Raw genomic sequence first — 20,419 nt, 5'->3', positions numbered from 1 at the left:
TCTGTTAGCCAGTCCAGACAAAACACTTACCACCAGGCTCAGTAAAAGATCCTGTCCTAAAAAATAAGGTGAAGAACATCTGGGAAAGACACTCAGGGTAAATCTCTGGCCTCCACACATACACACATTTGCTTCTACATGTACACATATCTACATGAACAGATGCATACAAATTACACATATACATACAATTAAGCATTCTTGATGAAATGTATATTCAAAATATTTTCAGAATATTAGTTCCATATATATTATTTTATTTATCAGATTGTGTCATATACATATATGGATTTCATTATATATAAAATGACAAATTTATAGAAAGGGTGGCTCAAGTAATTACACATATAAAAATATTAATAGAATGTTCATTATGATCTCTACTAATTCCTAATTAGTCTCTATAATATTCCTGCTCAGTTATAACCTTTCTAATGTATTTTAAAATATCTAAATATTTGACATAACTATGCTGGAGTTTCAATTTAAGCCTTTGTTTTATATTAATCTCTCACTGCTTTTAAAACTTTTACCAAGTTATACATATGTGATTCTTTTTTCTTTTCTGGAAATCCCATCCTGTTCTGTTTCTATTCACTTTATGCTTGTTCTCATGTCTTTTTTGTTTCACCCTTGCATTCTAGGCTTATCAATGTCTTAAAATAAAGGAGCACTTTTACTTTCTTGTAGTATAAAATGCAACTTTTATTGAAATATTTCAAAACTTACTCAGTTACTAACATTCATAGCAAGACATATATTTCCATCTAACAGAATAGAACTCAGAAAATAACCTACTTCCTCCACCTTTTGGAGGTGTATCTGTGGAAAAAGTCCAATGTTAAATTGATTTGAACATGGTTGACTCAGAAGTTCGAAGTTTCCCCCCATTAACTGTGATACATTCCATCATTTTATACAGAAACAAAGCCAGGAACACAGAGATCAAATTCCCGTGGCGATAACGATTAGAGAGATTTAGTGCATTTGAGATGAAAATTAAACTGGAAAAGCTTCTTATAGGGAAGTGATGGATGAGGGCTAATTGTGCTAAACAAGTAGTGTAAAAAAAGGTCCTTTTCTTTAAGTGTCTTGACCTAATAACCTTGAAGAAATGGCCGTGGATTGTCCAAATCTCAATATTTAGGAAAAAAAGGCTAAATAGAGGACAAGAAATGGCATGTGAGACTTGCTGTGCCTTCCACCATTCTGATAAAAATGTACAAGTTGTACTTCTGTTACAAAAAAGTGTCATGTACTTGACATAGTGAACCTCAACCATGGCAGAGCATCACACATCTTAGGACCTTGGGGCACAACATGGAAATGTCAACATGTTAGTGCATTTTCAGATCACAAAAAGGCATAGCCAATGCATCACCAACACATTCAATGACTAAGTGTGACCAAGAACTTCAGCGTTCATGGAAGATAACTTAGTTCTTTATTATAAATTCCACACTTTAGATTTCTACATCTTTTTATTTGTCCTTTTTGGGACAAGGTATTACTTTTAGCAGAGGCTGGTCTTGAACCTAAGTCCCTTCACTGCCTCTACCTCTTCCCAAGAGTTGGGATTCAATCTGGGAAGATACAGGAAAGATTAGATTGGGGTGTGGATGCTTAAGGGTAGTTAGAAGCCAGACAGAAGATGTGAGTGCAGGAAAGAGCCTCAGGAACAGAAGACAACTTGGGGTGAGAACAAGAAGAACTGAGCAAAGAGTCTTTCAGCAAATGTACCTTAGACTTGGGATGAAGGGAAGTTAAGAGGAGTGTTGCCACTTCAGGAACTGGGCTACAGAAGGACCGTGGGTTTTAAGGTACAGAATTTAGACTTTCTTCTGAAATGGAAAGGGGAAAACATGATTGGTTCCAATTATTTTAGAAAGATGATTCTTGGGTTAGAGTAGAGGACTGTTTGAGAACTGAAATGTAGGTAAAGACAGAAAGGTTGATGACCAAACTAAGCTGCATCAGTAGCCATGGAAGTAACATTATAACAAGCCATGCATTGAATAAGAGGTGTTGATACAACTGACAACCAACTGGAGGCGGATGAAAGGAGCAAAGATGGTTCTGAAGGACTGTCTGGGGTGTCATTTCAGGATACAGAAAAATGGTTTTGGCATATGAACTGTAAAGTCACATTAACTTGAGAGGTCATCTGGGTGGAGCCGTGTTACGAGGATTTGGAATGCTTGACTGAAGGGGCTAGGCTGATGACATTATTCAAGTATTGTTGGAGTGGAGTGGGATCATCAAGGCTACAAATGTGTTTATTCAAAATGTGAAGCATGAGAAGGCAGTGGAATAGAGGACAGAGCTCAGGACAGGGGAAATGTACAGTGTGGGTGCAAGGACAACTGTACAATGACGAAAACTTGGTGGGAGAAACCAAGTGCCTGGAAGGAAGAATTTCACTGGGAAGTGGTTACTCTGCCAATAGCCCCACAGGCATTGAAGTGTGTCATGGGTTGAGACCAGTAGTACAACTTTTAACAATTTTAAAAAGTCAACATTGGTGATGGTAATTTCAATGAAATAAAGTTAGGGAACAAATTTTGAAAGCCTTCATAGAAGCTTCAATCAGGTCAAACTTTTCTTCTAGCAGGTCACTTTCATTCCTCTCTTATCATTTTTTTAAGGCAATAATTTGAAATATTCATTCATTCATGGAAGAAAGAAAAAATCTTTGTCACATTGACACTGACTCATGCTTCAGAGTAAGAAAATGATGAAAATATTGTCCCTGTCTTCAGATCCTTAATGTCAAGAAGTCTGGTTCATTTGAGGCCAAGAAGTGATGTACTCAAATGGGCAACGGTAGGAGTGTCAAAGCACAGCTTTGGACAGATATCTCACTGAGTAGGGGACACAACAAGGAAATGTTTGCCCTGCACTTTTCTATTGTTTTTATTCTCCTACAGTTTATTGACAGAGAAGGTGAACTTGAGTTTTGAATGAGTACTTATTAATTTAATTTTTTCTTACTATGACTTTCATGACCCTACTCGATCAGCCTATGATTTTTATCTGTGCTGTTATTCTCCACTACTAGTAACTAAATAAATTTATTGCTATTGGTTTCTGAATAATTTGGTAGTGAAATTGTCAGAAGGCCAGCATTTACTGCAGCAGTATCCAATAATTTATCTACACGGATGCACTTTCTCAGTAATTACTAAAAATCTTTCAGTGCTCTCTTGTGGGGTAACTGAAAAACGCAACTTTGGATGTTATTTAAGAACCCCCACATTTGAAAGATGGGTAGCCACTGTCTCCTGTTCATTACTAACCAAGTTTCATTCACAGTTTTCCTTTCCTATATCCTCAGGCACAAACTCTTCCAAAGTGCTTTCTCTTTCCACAGTTAATTCTCCTTTGCCATTCCTTTAGAAGTCAATGCTGAAGGTATTCATCTGTCTCTATTTCCTTTATTTCTGTGTCCTATGATATTGCTAGTCATCCTAGATCTTTCTGTGTGCTAAAAGTTCTTTAACAGAAGAAAGGTGTAATGTTTTTAAATTTTGTCAATGACACATCGCTTCATGCTTTAACCGAGAATACAGTGCTCACTGAAGAGCAGATACATTCCCACATAAAATCATTCACAAACAGATGCTAAACATCAAATGGAGTGTATTCTATGAGGTGGTTCATAAATATGACGCCTTTAGGCTATAGCATCTTACAATTTCCCATTAAATTAAAAAAACTCCCTGAAACATTATTAGAGAGAAGTAAAATTAGCTGCAATTATGGTAGCATGCCAATGAGAGTGCAAAGAAGAAGAGAGGAAACCTGTCTGGGAAATAAAGAAAAGCACAGCACCTGCAGAGTCATACCTAGAGCACCACTGACTCGCTCTGAACATATGCTTTTAATTTGCCTTTGACGTACACTTTACTGATTCAAAAGAATGAGCGTTTCTGTCAACAGGTTTTCCAATAGCATATGTACAGGGATAAATGCAACTACATCTTCACTGTGAATATGTAAATCCACAATCTGGCTTATTGTTAAGGCTCCTTTAACAAATGTCCATTTTACACACAAGTAATGATATCATTACAAATGAGTAACTGATTATAATAAATTTTTCTTCTGTGCAAAACCGGTGCCCACATCAAGAGTGTGCTACACCTAGTGCATTCACGCAGTGAGCCTGTCGTCTGGCTTTTCTTCCCAGCAGCACTACATGATTGCTAGGATCTGCACTCAGCAGGTATGTGGTAGGCATTCATTGAGTCACTGAATAAGAACTTTGTGTGACTAATCTTGTACAGAGTCAGCTGACATGCAGTTCAGAGGATCTAATAACACTGGCCATGGCCTCTCGACTACTGACTTGCCTGGGTTTAGAAGCAGATAGGAGTCCAAACCCTGGCCTGTCTGTGAGGAGAGAGAAGACTTACCATCCATGCCTGGAATTCAGAGTGGACACAAAGGCAAGAGCACAGTGAACAGCAGCGTCCACCTCTCTCTCCTGACTGTGGACACAATGGGACCATTGCCTTACCCTCCGACCACCATGCCTTCCCTCTGCGATGGACTATGCCCCCTCTTATGAGCCAAAATAAACCTTTGCTTCCTTAAGTTACTAGTTAGTGGTTTAGAGCAATGAGAAAGGCAACAAGAACAACACTGAATTCACATCCCTTTCAGCTCTTCTCAGAGGAAAGTCAGGTAGCACTTCATTGACCATCTCTGCACCTTCTGTAGCATTCCCTTTAAACACACCGTTTGCAAGTGTGCTCTAAAGAGAGCAGTCAACACGAATTCTGATCATCTCAATGCTACCCTTGTGCATCGTTAACAGGAACAGAGGGACTCATAAAGGTTTGGCCATTGTTTTGATTTGCCACATATAAATTATATTTTGCAGAAAAAGTTGACACCAAATTCAATACACAAATTTCTTCTCATTGTTTTTAAAGTTTGTGTGGAGGTCAAAGTATCTTGATATATAAACACTTTTACTTAAAAACAGCTTTTAGCTAAAATGAACAAATGTTCTTTATAATTGCTTTCTTTTCTAAATTTACACTGAATTTCTTAAACAATAAAGATTCTGTAAAAATGCAGACAAAAGAAACAGTGACCCATAGCAATGACAGCCAAGGGATCAGCATCTCTAATAATGGAAAAATGGAAAATTAAAACCACAGCTGAACACCCATTTAAAAACAATTATTTTTATCAACACTATGATGACATTTGCTTAGTAAAGATCTATCACTTCACAGTAAGTTTTAAATATTCAAAACTTTCTTTGGTGGAAAAATTTGCCTGTCCAAGGCCTGTCGGCTGCAATAAAGCAAATGAAAACCTGGGCATTCTGACCCATCTGTAGAATTACTTCATCTCCATTAGAATAGCAAGTTTTATTAACTTTTCTCAATATGTATCTTTTTGAAGGTCTAACAAAAGGAATATGTTTTCTGTTTCACAGAACCTTGGATGTTCAATAACAATTCATCTATTATATTTCAAACCTTTCAGGTAGAGTAACAGCCAAGAAATGTATTCAGGCAAATTGGAAAGGAATTCTTTTTAAAAAAAACTAATTGAATATCTTACAGGACAAAGAGGACATAATGTGTTTAGTTCTTGACCATGTGTCAGAAAAATGAACTATACAAGGATACTATTGGTGTGAACAGCATGTGATTTTTGAAAGAATTATTCTGCTTCTAATCATGAGGTTAAGGTCCACATTAACAATTGCTAATCTTTGCTTGGTTCTGCTATCTAAGATTCAACCAAGTGAGAGATTTACCCTTATAACTGTACCAGCCACTTGGCTGCTAAAGAGCTGTGCTAAGGGACACATTCTGCTGATAAAGTAAGCAAAATACTTCCATGCAAACACACAAGTTCTCACTACAGCTGGGCCATATCCCCCTTCTTTGGGTATGATGAGAGAAAACAGTGATTGAAATTCATTTGTCTTTCCAAATACCTTATTAACTTCAGGAATTTTGTGTTCTTCACTGACTTTAGAAATTACAGGTGCTCGGAGTGCTGTTGTGACTTGTTACATGAGTTGACACATTTGACTTTATCTTGAACAGACTCAAAACTTCAGTTAGGTTTCAGAATGAACTCAACATTGTAAGGAGACGACTAACACGTCTTTTTCTGAATTGCTCTATCTGTGGTTTAACACATATGCCATGCTGTTGCTTAGCTGAGTCATGTAGTTAGTTGTCTGCCATCCTCAACAAGCCCTCTACTTCATTTGTATCCCAATGTCTATATGAATCTTGCATGTGTGCAGGTGTTGTTGGGGATTGATCCCAGGGCTTATACATGCTAAGCTAGTGTTCTACCAACTGAACCAAGCACACACGTGAGACTCTAACAAGAACTGCTAAACATATGGTGCTATTTACATGATGGTTGACTGTTTTAACATTCAGCTAGTGTCACAAACATAATACCTTTTAATGTATGTTACTACATACAAATTACCTGGCAGTGACTTAGACCATTTGACTACTGAGAGCAGCTGCCTCTCGCCTAGTTGGTTGAGACTGGTCAGCAAAGAGCTGGAAGTGTCGGGTTTTGTGTTGTCATGCCCTGCGTAGATCACGTCAGGCTCAATGCTCAGGAGCAGGTTGATGAGTGGGGGAACCAGCTGGATTTCTTGATTTGGTGAAAAGGTGATTCTCTGGCCTAGGGTCTGGCTCTCATTAGGAAGGCCCGCTGACTGAGGGAGAGCAACGCCATCAAGGGCTCTCATAACTCGGACTTTATTGAACTTCTTAAACTTCCGACCTACAGAGAGGACAAAAGGGAGAGAACTTTGTGTAACCACAGGAATTCATCATCCTAGCAGTGTATGTTTTCTTTGAGCCTTATAGCCACTGTGCACACATTTTACCACCTATCTGAAAGTGAAACAAAGCCGGGCAGGTGTGGTGACACAGACCAGTAATTCCAGTTCTTGAGAGGTGGAAGCTTCAAAGCATCCTTCCTGAACTACACAGTGAGTTCAAAATCAACCTGGATTATATAAGACCTTGTCTGAATAAAAGAAAGAGAGAGAGAGGGAGAGGGCGAGAGGGAGGCAGAGGGAAAGGGGTGAATGGGAGGTGGGGGATCTTAGGCATATGATTTGAGTTAAATTAAATCTGTACTCTCTGGGTTATCTGAGTATGTGTAGTCACATCAGGACCAAGCAGAGGTTATCAAGCTCATGAGAAGATGTATGGGATGGCAAGTAGCCTTTTGAACACCAAAATCAGGATTGTCAATTGTGTAACAGGATTGCCTTCGAAAGATCGTGGCCCAGGCTATGTTCATGCAAACAGGGTTTACCACAATTGTGAGTCTTCTTTTGGATTTTATTCTTTTAAGAATCTGTTATAATTCATGCACATCATGTAAACCCCACATCTTTCATACAATTTTGGTAGATTCATACGTTTCTTGAAATCAACCCATGTACTGCTATAAGATCTAAACAAACAAAATTAATACTATTGTGATAGTTTGAATGCAATTGGCTCCCATAATCCCAAAGGGAGTGGCATTATTAGGAGGTGTGGCCTTGTTGAAGTAGGTGTAGCCTTGTTGGAGGGAATGTTTCACTGTGGGAGCAGGCTTTGAGGTCTGTTTTGCTCAAGCTTTGCTCAGTGGGACAGACAGATAACTTCCTGTTCCTTGCAAGATATAGAATTCTCAATTACCTCTCCAGCACCCTGTCTGCCTGTATGCTGCCATGTCCCACCATGATGACAATGTACTGAACCTCTGAACTTTAAACGAGCCACCCCAATGCAATGCTTTCTTTATAAGAGTTGCTGTGGTCATGGTGTCTCTTCACAGCAATAGAAACCTAACTAAAACAATTATCTTTCCTAAATTAAGGGAAGACATAATTTTCACCCTGTGATCTGTGCTTGCAGAACATATGTATTTCTAGTCAACTCATAGAATTCCTATTTTGGTGAATTATTTTATGTTCAGAGGAAAAATCATGATGGCAAGGAAGCAGAGTTTGTTTTGAGAACATATTGATCTGTTGGCAGCCATACCATCCTGAAGGGACCCATACTCAGCTGATCTCAGAAGCTAAGCAGGGTCAGCCCTGCTTAACACTTGGATGGGAGAACAGATTGATGGGCACCTGGATGCTTACGTAGGCTGCTGCTTTTCAGATGCATGGGGAGTAAATCAGAGAAAGTCTTTGTGACTGAGGAAAGACTGGATTTCAGGCCTGAACTCCTAGGTCAGGCATAGCTTTTCACTGTGAAGGGGATGTGTGTCGTGTGGGTGAGGGAGGCCTGGTTACTGTGGATAATGGTCCAGTTTTGTCCACCTGCGGCCAGTAGGCAACATGTGTTCAGGACAGCTATCACTGAATGTTGTGTGATATTTGCATTGTGTTTTGCTTGAAGTCAGACAGCAGAGATAGCCGCTAGTTAAACATAGAAGTTTGGAGTTACAGATTATATAGAGAGGGACAGGAAGTGGTCAAACAGGGCTGAGACAGGATCTATGCCCTTTTGGTCAGAGGAACAGAAGAATCACTGGTGACTGCTTCCCTGTTTCTCTGATCTTTCAGGTTTTTATCCCAATATCTGACGACTGGATTTTATTGAGAAGATTAATTAGATTTACACATCATCTGGCATCAAATTTTGGAGAACAAATTAACGAAATAGCCACTTTCCCATGGCTTTGCAGCCATCAGCACCCACTGGAGCTGCACCCAGGAACTGCACCCAGTGGAATCACTGCACTGCCAGCTAGCTTTCCCTTTCTTCCCCAAGCCCACTGATTGATTATGGGATTTTCCTGTTGTAGCCTCTCTGCAGCAATCTCCACAGGCACTTGGGCTCCAAATGCTACTGGAGTTAGCCCCTCACCACTGGCCAGCTCTGTTTTCAGGCAGCTCCCACCACATGTGCTTCTTCTGCATGATCCCTTGTGTGTGTTTTCCAGACAGTGGGCTCCCCCTCCCTGTGGGTTGTGGGCTTCCCCTGGACCACCTCCTTGTGCTACACCCACACTAGGTAGCTGCCTTGACACCCACTTGGGCTTCTATTGTTGTTGCAACCACCACACATTCTCAGCTCACAGCTACACACTAGCAGCTGCAGCTGCCCTCAGTAAGGCTGTTCACAACCTGTGTGTTTCTACTCAGATGTGCTACAAAGTGGCAGCCAGCTTTACACTTCACCAGCAGCAGCAGATTTGGTGATACAGTTGGGAATTCTTAAAGGGGGGAATTAGTTAGACAGAGAGAGAGAGAGAGAGAGTTCTTTCCCACTTTAAAAAATGGGAAATACTATTACCATGAAGAGAGTTAGGTCTGTATGATTGCATAATGGATGGTTTAAAAAGGGACAATTAAATAAGTGGATAATTAACTTAGCTGTGCTTCACATAATGTTAATTATAAGTATGATTGGTTTGATAATTCTTGTTTTATCCCTAAAAATGTTGGTTGATATGAGTGCCAAGACATAGGCTTTAGGAAAAGTTACTAGAGCCGGGTGGTGGTGGCACACGTCTTTCATCCCAACACTGAGGAGGCAGAGCTAGGCAGATCTCTGTGAGTTTGACACCAGCCTGGTCTATAGAGCGAGATCCAGGACAGGCACCAAAACCACACAGAGAAACCATGTCTCAAAAAAAAGAAGGAAAAGAAAAGAAAATTAAAGAAAAAGTTACCAGAGAAAACATTGACATCTTCACTGGTGTTACAAGCCTTAGAAAAACATACTAAAATAGGTAATAGAGATATTCAGTCAAAGACAGAGGAATTTAAAGGAGAACCAACCTCACCATTACATTATAAAATTAGGAACACCCCAAGGTTATCAAACAACCAACCTTAATTTATCCAGTCACCTTATGGGAACAAGTGACACGTGACAAGTATCCCCAAGATTATATAAGAGCTGACTGGACTCCTGTGGAAATGCTAGATTTGAGGACATTTAAGGAAGTGATAGTCTCATGTGGTATGCATTCACTTTTTGTCATGTTTGACTAGAAAAACTTGGTTACAGCAGTATCGGAAACTGGTCCTCAATTACAGTGGAGGACCTGGTAGAAAGATGAGGCTACGATCATTGAACAATGAAGTAGGGCTAGAGGTATTAAAATTTCCCAAAACCAACTTCTTGATGAGGGTGTTTATTTGGATGTACAAAGACAGTCTATATATGATGACCACACCCTGGCTTTACCATGCAGCAGCTTTGAATGTTTGGGACAGAACTGAAGAAGCCAGAAAGAAAACTGAGTCATTTACCAAAGTTATACAGGGCCCAAAAGAAACGTTCACTGATTTTTATTTTTTTTTACAAAGATTGATTTTAGTTGTAAGTAGAATGAAACCAAATTCAGAAGCTAGACAAATCATAACTGAATCTTTTGCTTTTGAAAATGCTAATCCAATCCACAATGCAAAAGGGTAATTAGGCCTTTAAAGGCAAGATCAGCACCCGTAGAGGAATGGATCTGAGATACAGTCAATATTGAATCTTGTAACCATGATGATGTGTGGTTAGGAGAGGTGATTTCCAGAGGCATGAAGAAAAATCAAGATGTCAGGTGTTTTAATGGTGGCAAACAAGGTCACCTAAAAGGGATTTTAGACAGGGCATTCCTAGAAACAATGTTTCTTCTAATCCAAACAAAAGGCCTTTGCCTTCTGGAGAATGCAGAAGGTGAGACAAAGGCTGACATTGGACCAATGAATGTAGATCAACAAGGGACAGACAGGGTAACCCTGTGCCATTGGGAAATGCCTTGAGGGGGGCTCAGGCCCCTATGTCAAATTTGGATCAGTCATTCCCTGTCATCGTGGGGGAAATTCCTCCCCAGAACAATAATGCCTATTGAAAAAAAAACATACTGCTCTGGATGATAGAACAACTTTAGAAGATAAAACAAAAATTTCAGACGAAACCATAAAGCATGTATTTTGACAAACTTCTATAAATGATCAAAGACCAAAGCTAAAAATACAAATAAATGGCATTGTTATTGAAGGTCTTATAGACACATGTGTAGATGTAACAATAATTGCTCCAGAATCTTGGCATCCAAATTGGCCTCTTCAGGAGGTAAATGTTCAGCTTTTAGGGATTTGAACTTTATCTCAGGTAAAACAAAACACAAGATGGGTCAAATGTATAGAACCAGAAGGACAGAGGAAAATAAAAGCCATATATGGTTAATATAGCAATGAATTTATGGGGATGTGATTTGTTACAGCAATGGAAAACCCAGATCAATATTCCTCCAATCTCAGAAACAAACCATAAACTAATACATGTTTCTGGGAAAAATATTAAAAGGTATTATTACGAACAGTCACCCACCATTAAGTTTGTATAAAAACAGGGCACAACAGCTGCTGAACTTTCAAAGGTACCAACAGTCCTACCTTTAAAATGGTTTACTGACCAACCTGTCTGGGTGGAACAATGGCTTTTGATATCATAAAAATTACAGGCCTTTGAACAGCTGGGAGAGGTGCTGGGGATGCTGTAAATGTGTTGCTCTGATTGATTGATAAATAAAATGCTGATTGGCCAGTAGCCAGGCAGGAAGTATAGTGTAGGAAGGATAAGGAGAGAGGAGAATTCTGGGAGGTGGAAGGCTGAATCAGGAAATGCTGCCAGCTGCCGCCACCATGGAAAGCAAGATGTAAGGTACTAGTAAGCCACAAACCATGTGGCAACTTACAGATTAATAGAAATGGGTTAATTTAAGACATAAGAACTAGATAGCAAGAAGCCTGAGCCATTAGGTGCTGTGGGATGGTCTGTATGTCAAATCTGTTGCTCTGATTGGTCAATAAATAAAACACTGATTGGCCAGTGGCCAGGCAGGAAGTATAGGCAGGACTAACAGAGAGGAGAACTGAGAGAACAGGAAGGCTGAGGGAGGCACTGCCAGCCGCCATCATGACAAATAGCATGTGAAGATGCTGGTAAGCCACGAGCCATGTGGCAAGGTATAGATTTATAGAAATGGATTAATTTAAGATATAAGAACAGTTAGCAAGAAGCCTGCCATGGCCATACAGTTTGTAAGCAATATAAGTCTCTGTGTTTACTTGGTCGGGTCTGAGTGGCTGTAGGTCTGGTGGGTGAGAGAGATTTGTCCTGACTATGGGCCAGGCCAGAAAACTCTAGCTACAAATGGTGCCCAAGGTGTTGGCAAGAGTTTCCACCTAAAACCTGAGTAAAAAGATTCTAAAACAGAGCTAAAAACAGTTCCTAGTTGTCTCTTTCAAGCTAGTGGCAGCCTGCGTGTTTGAGCTACTATCTACTATGGCGGGTTCCTGGCGTGTGCGCTGGACCTGCAGTATGGCAGGAATGAGGCCTCTGCAAGTGGCACATTAAGCTGCATGGTGGATTTAGCCTTTGCTAGTACAAAAAAAAAAAAAGAGGTTTCTGGGCTACAAGCTGCTTAGATAAAAGCATAGACCCACTATTTCTAAGAGTTGATGGCTCCCAGAGCTGGCGGAAAATGTACCACAGCCATATTGGGAAGCTGAAGTGGGTGGAGCCAGCAGCCACAGTGCTGTTTCAGTCTTAGAATGCTGCAGTTTAAAGCAGTAGGTTCAAGGTAATATAAGAAATAAGCCACGTAAAGATGGCTAATACACAGAAAATCTGGATTATGTTCTCTTTGATATTCGTAACTGAAGAAAAGCATTTGAATGCAAAAGCTTTTGAGTTATGCCAAAATGTATATTTTAAAGGTACCTTGACTTCAAAATTTGGATGTAAGGATATGTTGCTTTGGAAAGGAGGCTCTGCTTTTGTTTCCACAGAAAGCCAGAGGCTATGGATTTGTTCCAGATTAAGATACATCAGGTTTGACCAGCCAAGACCCCCTGAAAGGTCTCGGATGACACCATGGTCCAGATGATCCAACACCCAGAACCGTTTCAAGGCAACTGGCTCAGACAATACAGCCTCACAGACTACTACATAATCTTAAAATTTTCTTTGTGTCCCCATAAGATACAGCACCCCCCTCCAGCAGGAAGTAGTAAGAGAAGCTATGCCCAAATTCCCAAATATACCAAGCTGACTTTGGAGATGTGTAAAAGTTAAAACCTTCCTTTTTTAAAAAAAAAAAAAAGAAAAAGAAAAAAGGGAAGTGCTGTGGGATGGTCTGTATGTCAAATCTGTTGCTCTGATTGGTCAATAAATAAAACACTGATTGGCCAGTGGCCAAGCAGGAAGTATAGGGGGGACTAACAGAAAGGAGAATTGAGAGAACAGGAAGGTGGGAGGAGACACTGCCAGCCTCCGCCATGACAAGCAGCATGTGAAGATGCCGATGAGCCACGAGCCATGTTGCAAGGTATAGATTTATAGAAATGGATTAATTTAAGATATAAGAACAGTTAGCAAGAAGCCTGCCATGGCCATACAGTTTGTAAGCAATGTAAGTCTTTGTGTTTACTTGGTTGGGTCTGAGCGGCTGTGGGACTGGCAGGTGACAGAGATTTGTCCTGACTGTGGGCCAGGCAAGAAATCTCTAGCTACAATTAGGCCAAACAGTTTAAATAATATAATAATAATTAATATAAATATAATATAATAATTAATATAATTATAATATAATAAGCATCTGTGTGTTTATTTGGGTCTGAGTGGCTGCAGGTCTGAGTGGGACTGGAGAAAACTCTAACTACAGACAGGAGCAGCTAAATGCTCAATATATTGAAGAATTAACTAGTCCATGGAATTCTCCTACAATTGTTCTTAAAAAGAAATCTGGAAAATGGTAACAGATCTAAGAGCTATTAATAAGATAATTCATCCAATGGGCTCTCTATAGCCTTGAATTCCCCTGCCTTCTCTATTACCTAAAAAATGGTCTGTTATAGTTATTGATTTAAAAGACTGCTTCCTTACTAATCCTTTACAAGAAAAGGATAGAGAAGAATTTGCCTTCACAGTGCCTACTTATAATAATTCTCAGCTTGTTAAGAGATATCAATGGAAGATTCTCCCACAAGGGATGTTAAATAGCCCTACCCTGTGCCAGTATTTTTTGTAATAGCCATTAGAAATGATTCATGTACAGTTTTCTTAATCTATAATTTACCATTATATGGACGATATTTTACTAGCTGATTCAAATGTAGATACTTTCGAGAAAATGTTTGAAAAAGTAAAGAAAATTTTGCCTTGTTGGGGATTACTAATTGCTCATGAAAAACACAAAGAGGTGATTCTATTAATTACTTAGGATATAAACTAGGTTTGCAAAAAATTTAACCCCAAAAGGTACAAATCAGGAGAGATCAATTATGGACTCATAAAGACTTTCAAAAATTGCTGGGAGACATTAACTGGCTGTGGCCCACAATTAGATTAACAGCCATCTTGTTTTGCTTTCAAAGTATTTAATTGTGCTTTAAAATACAATAACACAAAAAAATGTAGAGAGAAGCATGACAGAAAACCCCCTTAAACCTTAGTCTCCTTACTATGACAACCAGCCTGTTTCCCATGGCAATCCTCAATCCTTTACATTTTACTACAATTCATTTTACCATTCTTTCTCCTTTTTCATACACCTTTTTTTATGCTTTCATCAGTATTTGATTACATTGTGAAATACAGGTTTCTTTTTAAAAACCAGAGCAAACATTTTACACACTGACCAGATTAAAAAAGAAAAATATCCCCAAATAAAAGAGTCTAACTTCCTGACATGTTGATTATTTATAAAATATAACTGGAATCAATATAGAAAATATTCACAGTTATGCTCATGGTTCCGTCTTTTCATGAGTGAAAGAGTGATCCAATGTTGAACTGGGTCACTCAGCTCTCCTTATTAACAGATCAATTTTTAAAATATTAATATTTGTATTTTAGAGGTGAGGTTTATTGAAGTCTAGCATTTTATGAGGTTAATATAGACCTGAGCAAATGTGTCAACCAAAAGCTATTTTCACTTATTCTTTTACTTTCTAGTGAAATATTGAGTGGTGCTGTGTGCTAGATTCTAGTCTGAATATGAGTTCACAGCATAACATAGAACCTGCTTTAATTGGTCTTTTATTTTGAAGGTAAAAGACAGAGAGTGACTTTAAACAAAGAGGAAACTCATGCCAAACAGTGGCCATACTACAACAAAATAGATGCAGCGTGATGCCCAGTGAGTGAAGGGAAGACGGCAACAGCAGCTAACACACTCGGGGAGAGAGTTTGTGCTTGACTCTCCTGAGGCCTTCCAATTGCCTTCATTTCGAAATCTTCACACTGATGACTCTTTAGGAACAAACCAAGCAATGCATCTAAAGGAGGACTTTTAACACCAGGAGAATTATTTTTAAGATTTACAAAAACGTGTAGTGTTATTAAGAGATATTTTTCTTAAAGAGAGAAATTGTTATAATCTTCCTAACTCTACAATCTACCTCCCACCATGAGTGTTAGCCTGTTCTTCTGAAAGTGCTTAGAAAAGATACAACAGCCCTTCCTTCGTCTGCAATTACGGCATTATATCATAATAAAAAGTGAACTTTGGCTTGGCCATATCTGCTATGAATCCTACCATTTTACAAAATCTTGATTACTAGGGTCAGTTATTTTACCTATCTATTTCTAAGATAATCATTCTAAAATTAGTGTATGTATTTGACACAGGATACAGTAAAATTTTGCATCTTAGATTGCTCATACACAATGACAGTCATTTTAATTACTTTTCTCCTTTATCCATTGTGGGGTGGGTGTGTGTGTGTGTGTGTGTGTGTGTGTGTGTGTGTGTGTGTGTGTCTGTGTGTGCCTGTGTGTGTGTGTACAGGTGTGTGTGCAGGTGTGTGTACAGGTGTGTGCAGGGGTGTGTGTGCAGGGTGCATGTGTACAGGTGTGTGTGTGTGTACAAGTATGTGTACAGGCATATGGAAGCCCAAGGTTGACATGGAGAATCAACCTCAGTTGCTCTTCCAGCCTGTTCACTCAAGCACGGTCCCTCAGTTGAACCCAGAGCTTGATGATATGACAAGTCTCATCAGCCAACTTGAGACTGGAATCACAGCACGTTCATGGGTCCTGGATGTCTGAACTCCAGTCCTCACGCTTATGGAGCAAGCAGTTTAACTAATGGGCTATGTCCCTAGCCCTTAATTACTTTTGATACTTGGAGGGAAAGAAATGAGAGATGAAGGAAAATCACTTGTCTTTATTTTTCATTTCTTTGTTCATGTATTTCCTCTAACACTCACATGTACTGTGGCATCTATTGTCTTAGGTGAGCTGTGTTCAATTAGAAGAGGCATCTTTACCTTACCTACATTATTCAATACATGGCACCTAAGTTTCAAGAATTTGAAGAGAAACAAATAAAAAGAAAAACTACAAATGAGAATAAGGCAAAATGAGGTGGCAGAGCAAACAATGGGACCATCACGAATTTAAGAACACAGCTGGACAAACTACATGAGAAATAGTCAGTGTAAGAAATGATGTCAGCAACATGGAATTTAGATGAGAAAACTTACCAAATTAGGTTTTTGCAGGACTAAGACTAATGTGGATGGAGGAAAGATGATGGATGTAGAAGTGGACAAGTACAACTCCCAGATACTGACCAGGAACCATGAGGGGAAGGAACAAGGGAGCCTGCCTTTAAGGCAAACACTAAGAGCTTCTACAAAGACTCGAGTTTTCAGATAGAAATTGTTTATCATTGCTCAACAGGCCCATGCAGAGTTACAACTTGACAAAGTTATTCCCTGAACTTCAAGGATGAAGAAAAATATATTTGACAAGAAACAGCAGCTCATCAACAAAAGAGAACTATAGATTCCTGGGGTTTTGGTCACCAGGATTGACACCTACAAGGCAATGTGTGGATCTAGGGGACAGAGAAAAGGCAATTCCACACGTTTCCTCTTTCCAGAAAAGGTCAGCGAAGATTTGGGAAGTTCAAGAAGGAGCACACACAGCCAGCACTTCACCTTCACCTCCCGCCTTTTTGCCCCTTCCTCAGCAACACAGATTCCTGTCCTTTTTCTTCAGTAGGTCAAATTTGTGAACACTTTTTGTAACTTCAGCATGCTCCTGGAGTCGTAGACTCTATTCTGAGCAGTTCATCAAGTCACTTCTAAAATCAAAACATGTATGGTACTGTCCTCTAAGGGGAAATAGAATCTTCAACTGACAGACAGGTTTTACTCATTTACATGATTTTTCTACTATTTGAAAAGGTACATACTGTCTTTAAGATTATGCTTCTGTGTGTAAATATTATTTGAGGATATAAGTATATGTAATATACTGCCCAACAGCTATTAAATTAATACCTCTATCAGTGTGCATCTAAACTCTTGGAAGCTTCAGATAGTCATCAGGAGGTTTCAAATAAAGGCCATCTCCATGCTCTGACTGGGCCTGGAAATGAAGCACTTCTTTCTCTCTCCACTTGGTGTGTGGTGAAGGAAAGTCTCCATCAAGTTAAAAATCACAAGCCTCCCTCACAGAGCTCTGGGGCTTGTTATTATCCTTCTTCTAAGATATAAGAAACCAGGGGCAAAAGTAAATGTTAAAGGCTGTCTTTCACTGATGTGATCTCCAGGTGTCTGGAATAGCTAAATGTAAATTATCTGTGAGAGATACACCTTCAGTTAAGGCCACCCACACAAGACTAACTTCTACTGAATATGAGCCTATGGTCCAAAATTTAAAAAGTACTGTAAGTGAGAAACAGCAAAAAACAGCCAACAGTCAACCCTGACTTTGGCTCACTCTTGTGTATGAGACTTGATTGCTAGCTTTTTCAGGAACGCTAATGGACTGAATGTTAAAAGTCTTGAGTGACCAATGGAAACCAGGTGGAATACTAACACCACCACCAGTGAAAAAATGTAAGAAAGTAGGATGTATTTGCTTTTTAAGGCAAGAAATGGATTGGGTTTGCCAACATGCTATAGTACTGTTAAACAGATACTTTGGGATCTTAAAATTATTGTTTGCAATATAATTAAAAACACAAGAACACAAAAGCTGCTCTCAAAGAAAAAGACAACTTTCTGAAGGAAGCAAGTACAAATCTGATATAAAGGAAACACTAAGTCTGGGGAACTATCTTGATGCATGTATCTCCAAGCAGGCATGGTGGCTGTCACAATCCTAAAACTCAGGAGGCAGAGACTACGATTCCTAGGGCAAGCTGGCTAGCTAGTCCAGCTTGAATTAGGAAGCTTCGGGTTCATAAGAGACCTCAATTGAATAAATTAAGTGAAAAGTGATTGAGAAAGTCACCAGGCATCAACTTTGGGCCTCCATACACACATATGAAAACATGTATGCACATATTACACACACAGACACAAATCCATTTGTTTAAATCCTCATTAAGACAGAAAAACAAAAAACAAAACAAACAAAAACCAAAGCACACAACCCATAGAAGAATGATGAACTAGAATATATAACCGACTGAAGTATCCAAACAGTAGCAATGGTACGGGGAATAACAAAATGGACAAGGAAGGACGGAGGTTAGATGATACATCTAAGTGTCCCTGAAAGAGGTAACAAATCAGGAAGTGATATTAGAAGAATATTGTTTGATGTGGTCCCCACACTACTCAGCTGTGAGTAAACTGAACAAGAATGAAGGATCGATACAACTCTGAGATGAGTCTGTTTGCCTTGTGTACCTGCATGCCCTCCATTTTGCTACTGTCACCCCTGCAGGAAACATTTCATCTTGAAAGTATGGTGTGAGATCTTCACACAAGGCACTTGATGCCATTGTAGGATGTGAAGCACCAGCATGATGTCAGAAGCTAAAATGTAGCCTTGATGAGATCCCTAAGCTTCTGGGAAAAGGATGGGGCATTAAGGATGGGTAAGGATCCCTTGACCTCATAAATGTCATAATGCACATGACTCTAGTTTGGAAGACTTTTTAGGTGTCTTCTCAGTACTTGCAAGGAATTACAGAAGAATGTTTTTGTGATGGTTATGAGTTCAGATTTGCAGAGCACCATGACCACTGTGCAAGGCCAGGACTGCTGCCCTAGACTAAGCTGTAGCAACAACTGGTGCCCTGATATCACCTGGTCCCTCGCTTTCATGTCAGCATCCACCAACGATTTCTAGTCCCATCAGTGTGTCTGCACATACACTTCAAATGAAACACTGATGTCAACGTAATGATTTCTAGTCCCAACAATGTGTATGCACATACACTTCAAAGAAGACACTGATGTCGACGCAACCATTTGTCCAACTATACAAGCGTTGACTTTAAAAAGTCTATATTAGTCAATGCTACATGAAAAATCAAAACTTGAACCCCTGAATCTGTACTCAAGCTGGACCTAGAGAATAGACGGTTCTGGTAGATACCACAAGCAATTCTAGACAGCAGTAAAAAAAAAAAGTAGCTCTGAAATGAAAAGAATGTTAAACACAAAGGCAAGACTGAAACGCTAAGGGTGGTTTCTGGCTCACATGTGTGGGAGGGTATGTAGCAGGCACACCTAGACAGTGGTCTGAAGGCAACACAAGGCTGCAGAATTCAGGGAGGTGGATGGAGAGCCAGGTCATGGGTGTGGGCTATGATAGGCTGGCTCAAAACTTGGAAAAGACTGTTCATGAGGGGAAAACTGGGCAAAGGCCAGAGAAAAAGGAGGTAGCCACCATCCACAGCCATTCTTGTTTTAAGAGAGGGACATGGCTTCAGTTGTTGTTGTTTTTATAATAATAAAAGGTCAGAACAGGCCTCTAGACTTCTGAGCTGAACTCAGATTTGGGGGATTCTCCAGGAAAAGTGTGGTGGTGAAGTGCAGGGGAAATGCCGAAGACAATGATAAAACTTTTGCTATACAACTCATCCTCTTCAGTGCAGGACATCATTCTCTACATGAAGAGAAGTGAGACTGACCCTTACTTGGAGAGGTGAGGGCAGTGGCCAGCAACTGTTTCCTCACCCAGCTTTCAAAAGTCTGAGTATATGACTTTCTACAAACAAAACAAAACAAAACAAAAACATAGCTACAGAAATATTCTAATAAACGTTACTTATTCATTTAACTAGTAACTTAGTCATCTAATTACTCCTCTATGCAAAAATTTCTTTATTTTTGAAAGAGCTAGTTACTTTTGTAGCTCCTTAGCATTTCTTTCCACAAATGTAAAAGAACTGTATTCCTTTCTAAGTGTGTGTGTGTGTGTGTGTGTGTGTGTGTGTGTGTGTGTGTGTGAGAGAGAGAGAGAGAGAGAGAGAGAGAGAGACAGAGAGAGAGAGAGAGAGAGAGAGAGAGAGTCATTATGCAGAAATATTTTCTAAAGAAGTTAGACACATGAAACCCTACTGAGAAGATATATCACCATCCTTAGGGGTGGAACTATCCTCCTACTCAGTAATGCACAGCAGCGAACTAAATGTAAAAGTTCACTGT

At 39.5% G+C, this 20,419-nt stretch overlaps 1 protein-coding gene across 3 annotated transcripts in view; it reads right to left on the bottom strand.

Moving 5' to 3' along the window:
* The window catches only part of Pgr (progesterone receptor), a 78,934-nt gene that overhangs the window by 14,933 nt on the left and 43,582 nt on the right, over positions 1-20,419 (bottom strand). For 2 of the 3 annotated variants that reach the window (XM_052751944.1, XM_052751936.1), the window contains one exon: positions 6,475-6,780. The exons of the other annotated variant lie outside the window; for it this stretch is intronic. In XM_052751944.1, coding sequence (XP_052607904.1) covers positions 6,475-6,780 — 306 coding nt within the window. The remainder of the gene's footprint in view (positions 1-6,474; positions 6,781-20,419) is intronic. 3 annotated transcript variants of the gene reach the window in all.

This window comes from Peromyscus californicus, unplaced genomic scaffold, assembly GCF_007827085.1.
Source record: "Peromyscus californicus insignis strain IS unplaced genomic scaffold, ASM782708v3 Scaffold_11__1_contigs__length_118956290, whole genome shotgun sequence".
Taxonomy (NCBI): Eukaryota; Metazoa; Chordata; class Mammalia; order Rodentia; family Cricetidae; genus Peromyscus; species Peromyscus californicus.
The sequence above is the reverse complement of the archived record's forward strand: the minus strand, read 5'-3'. Positions and strand labels throughout refer to the sequence as shown.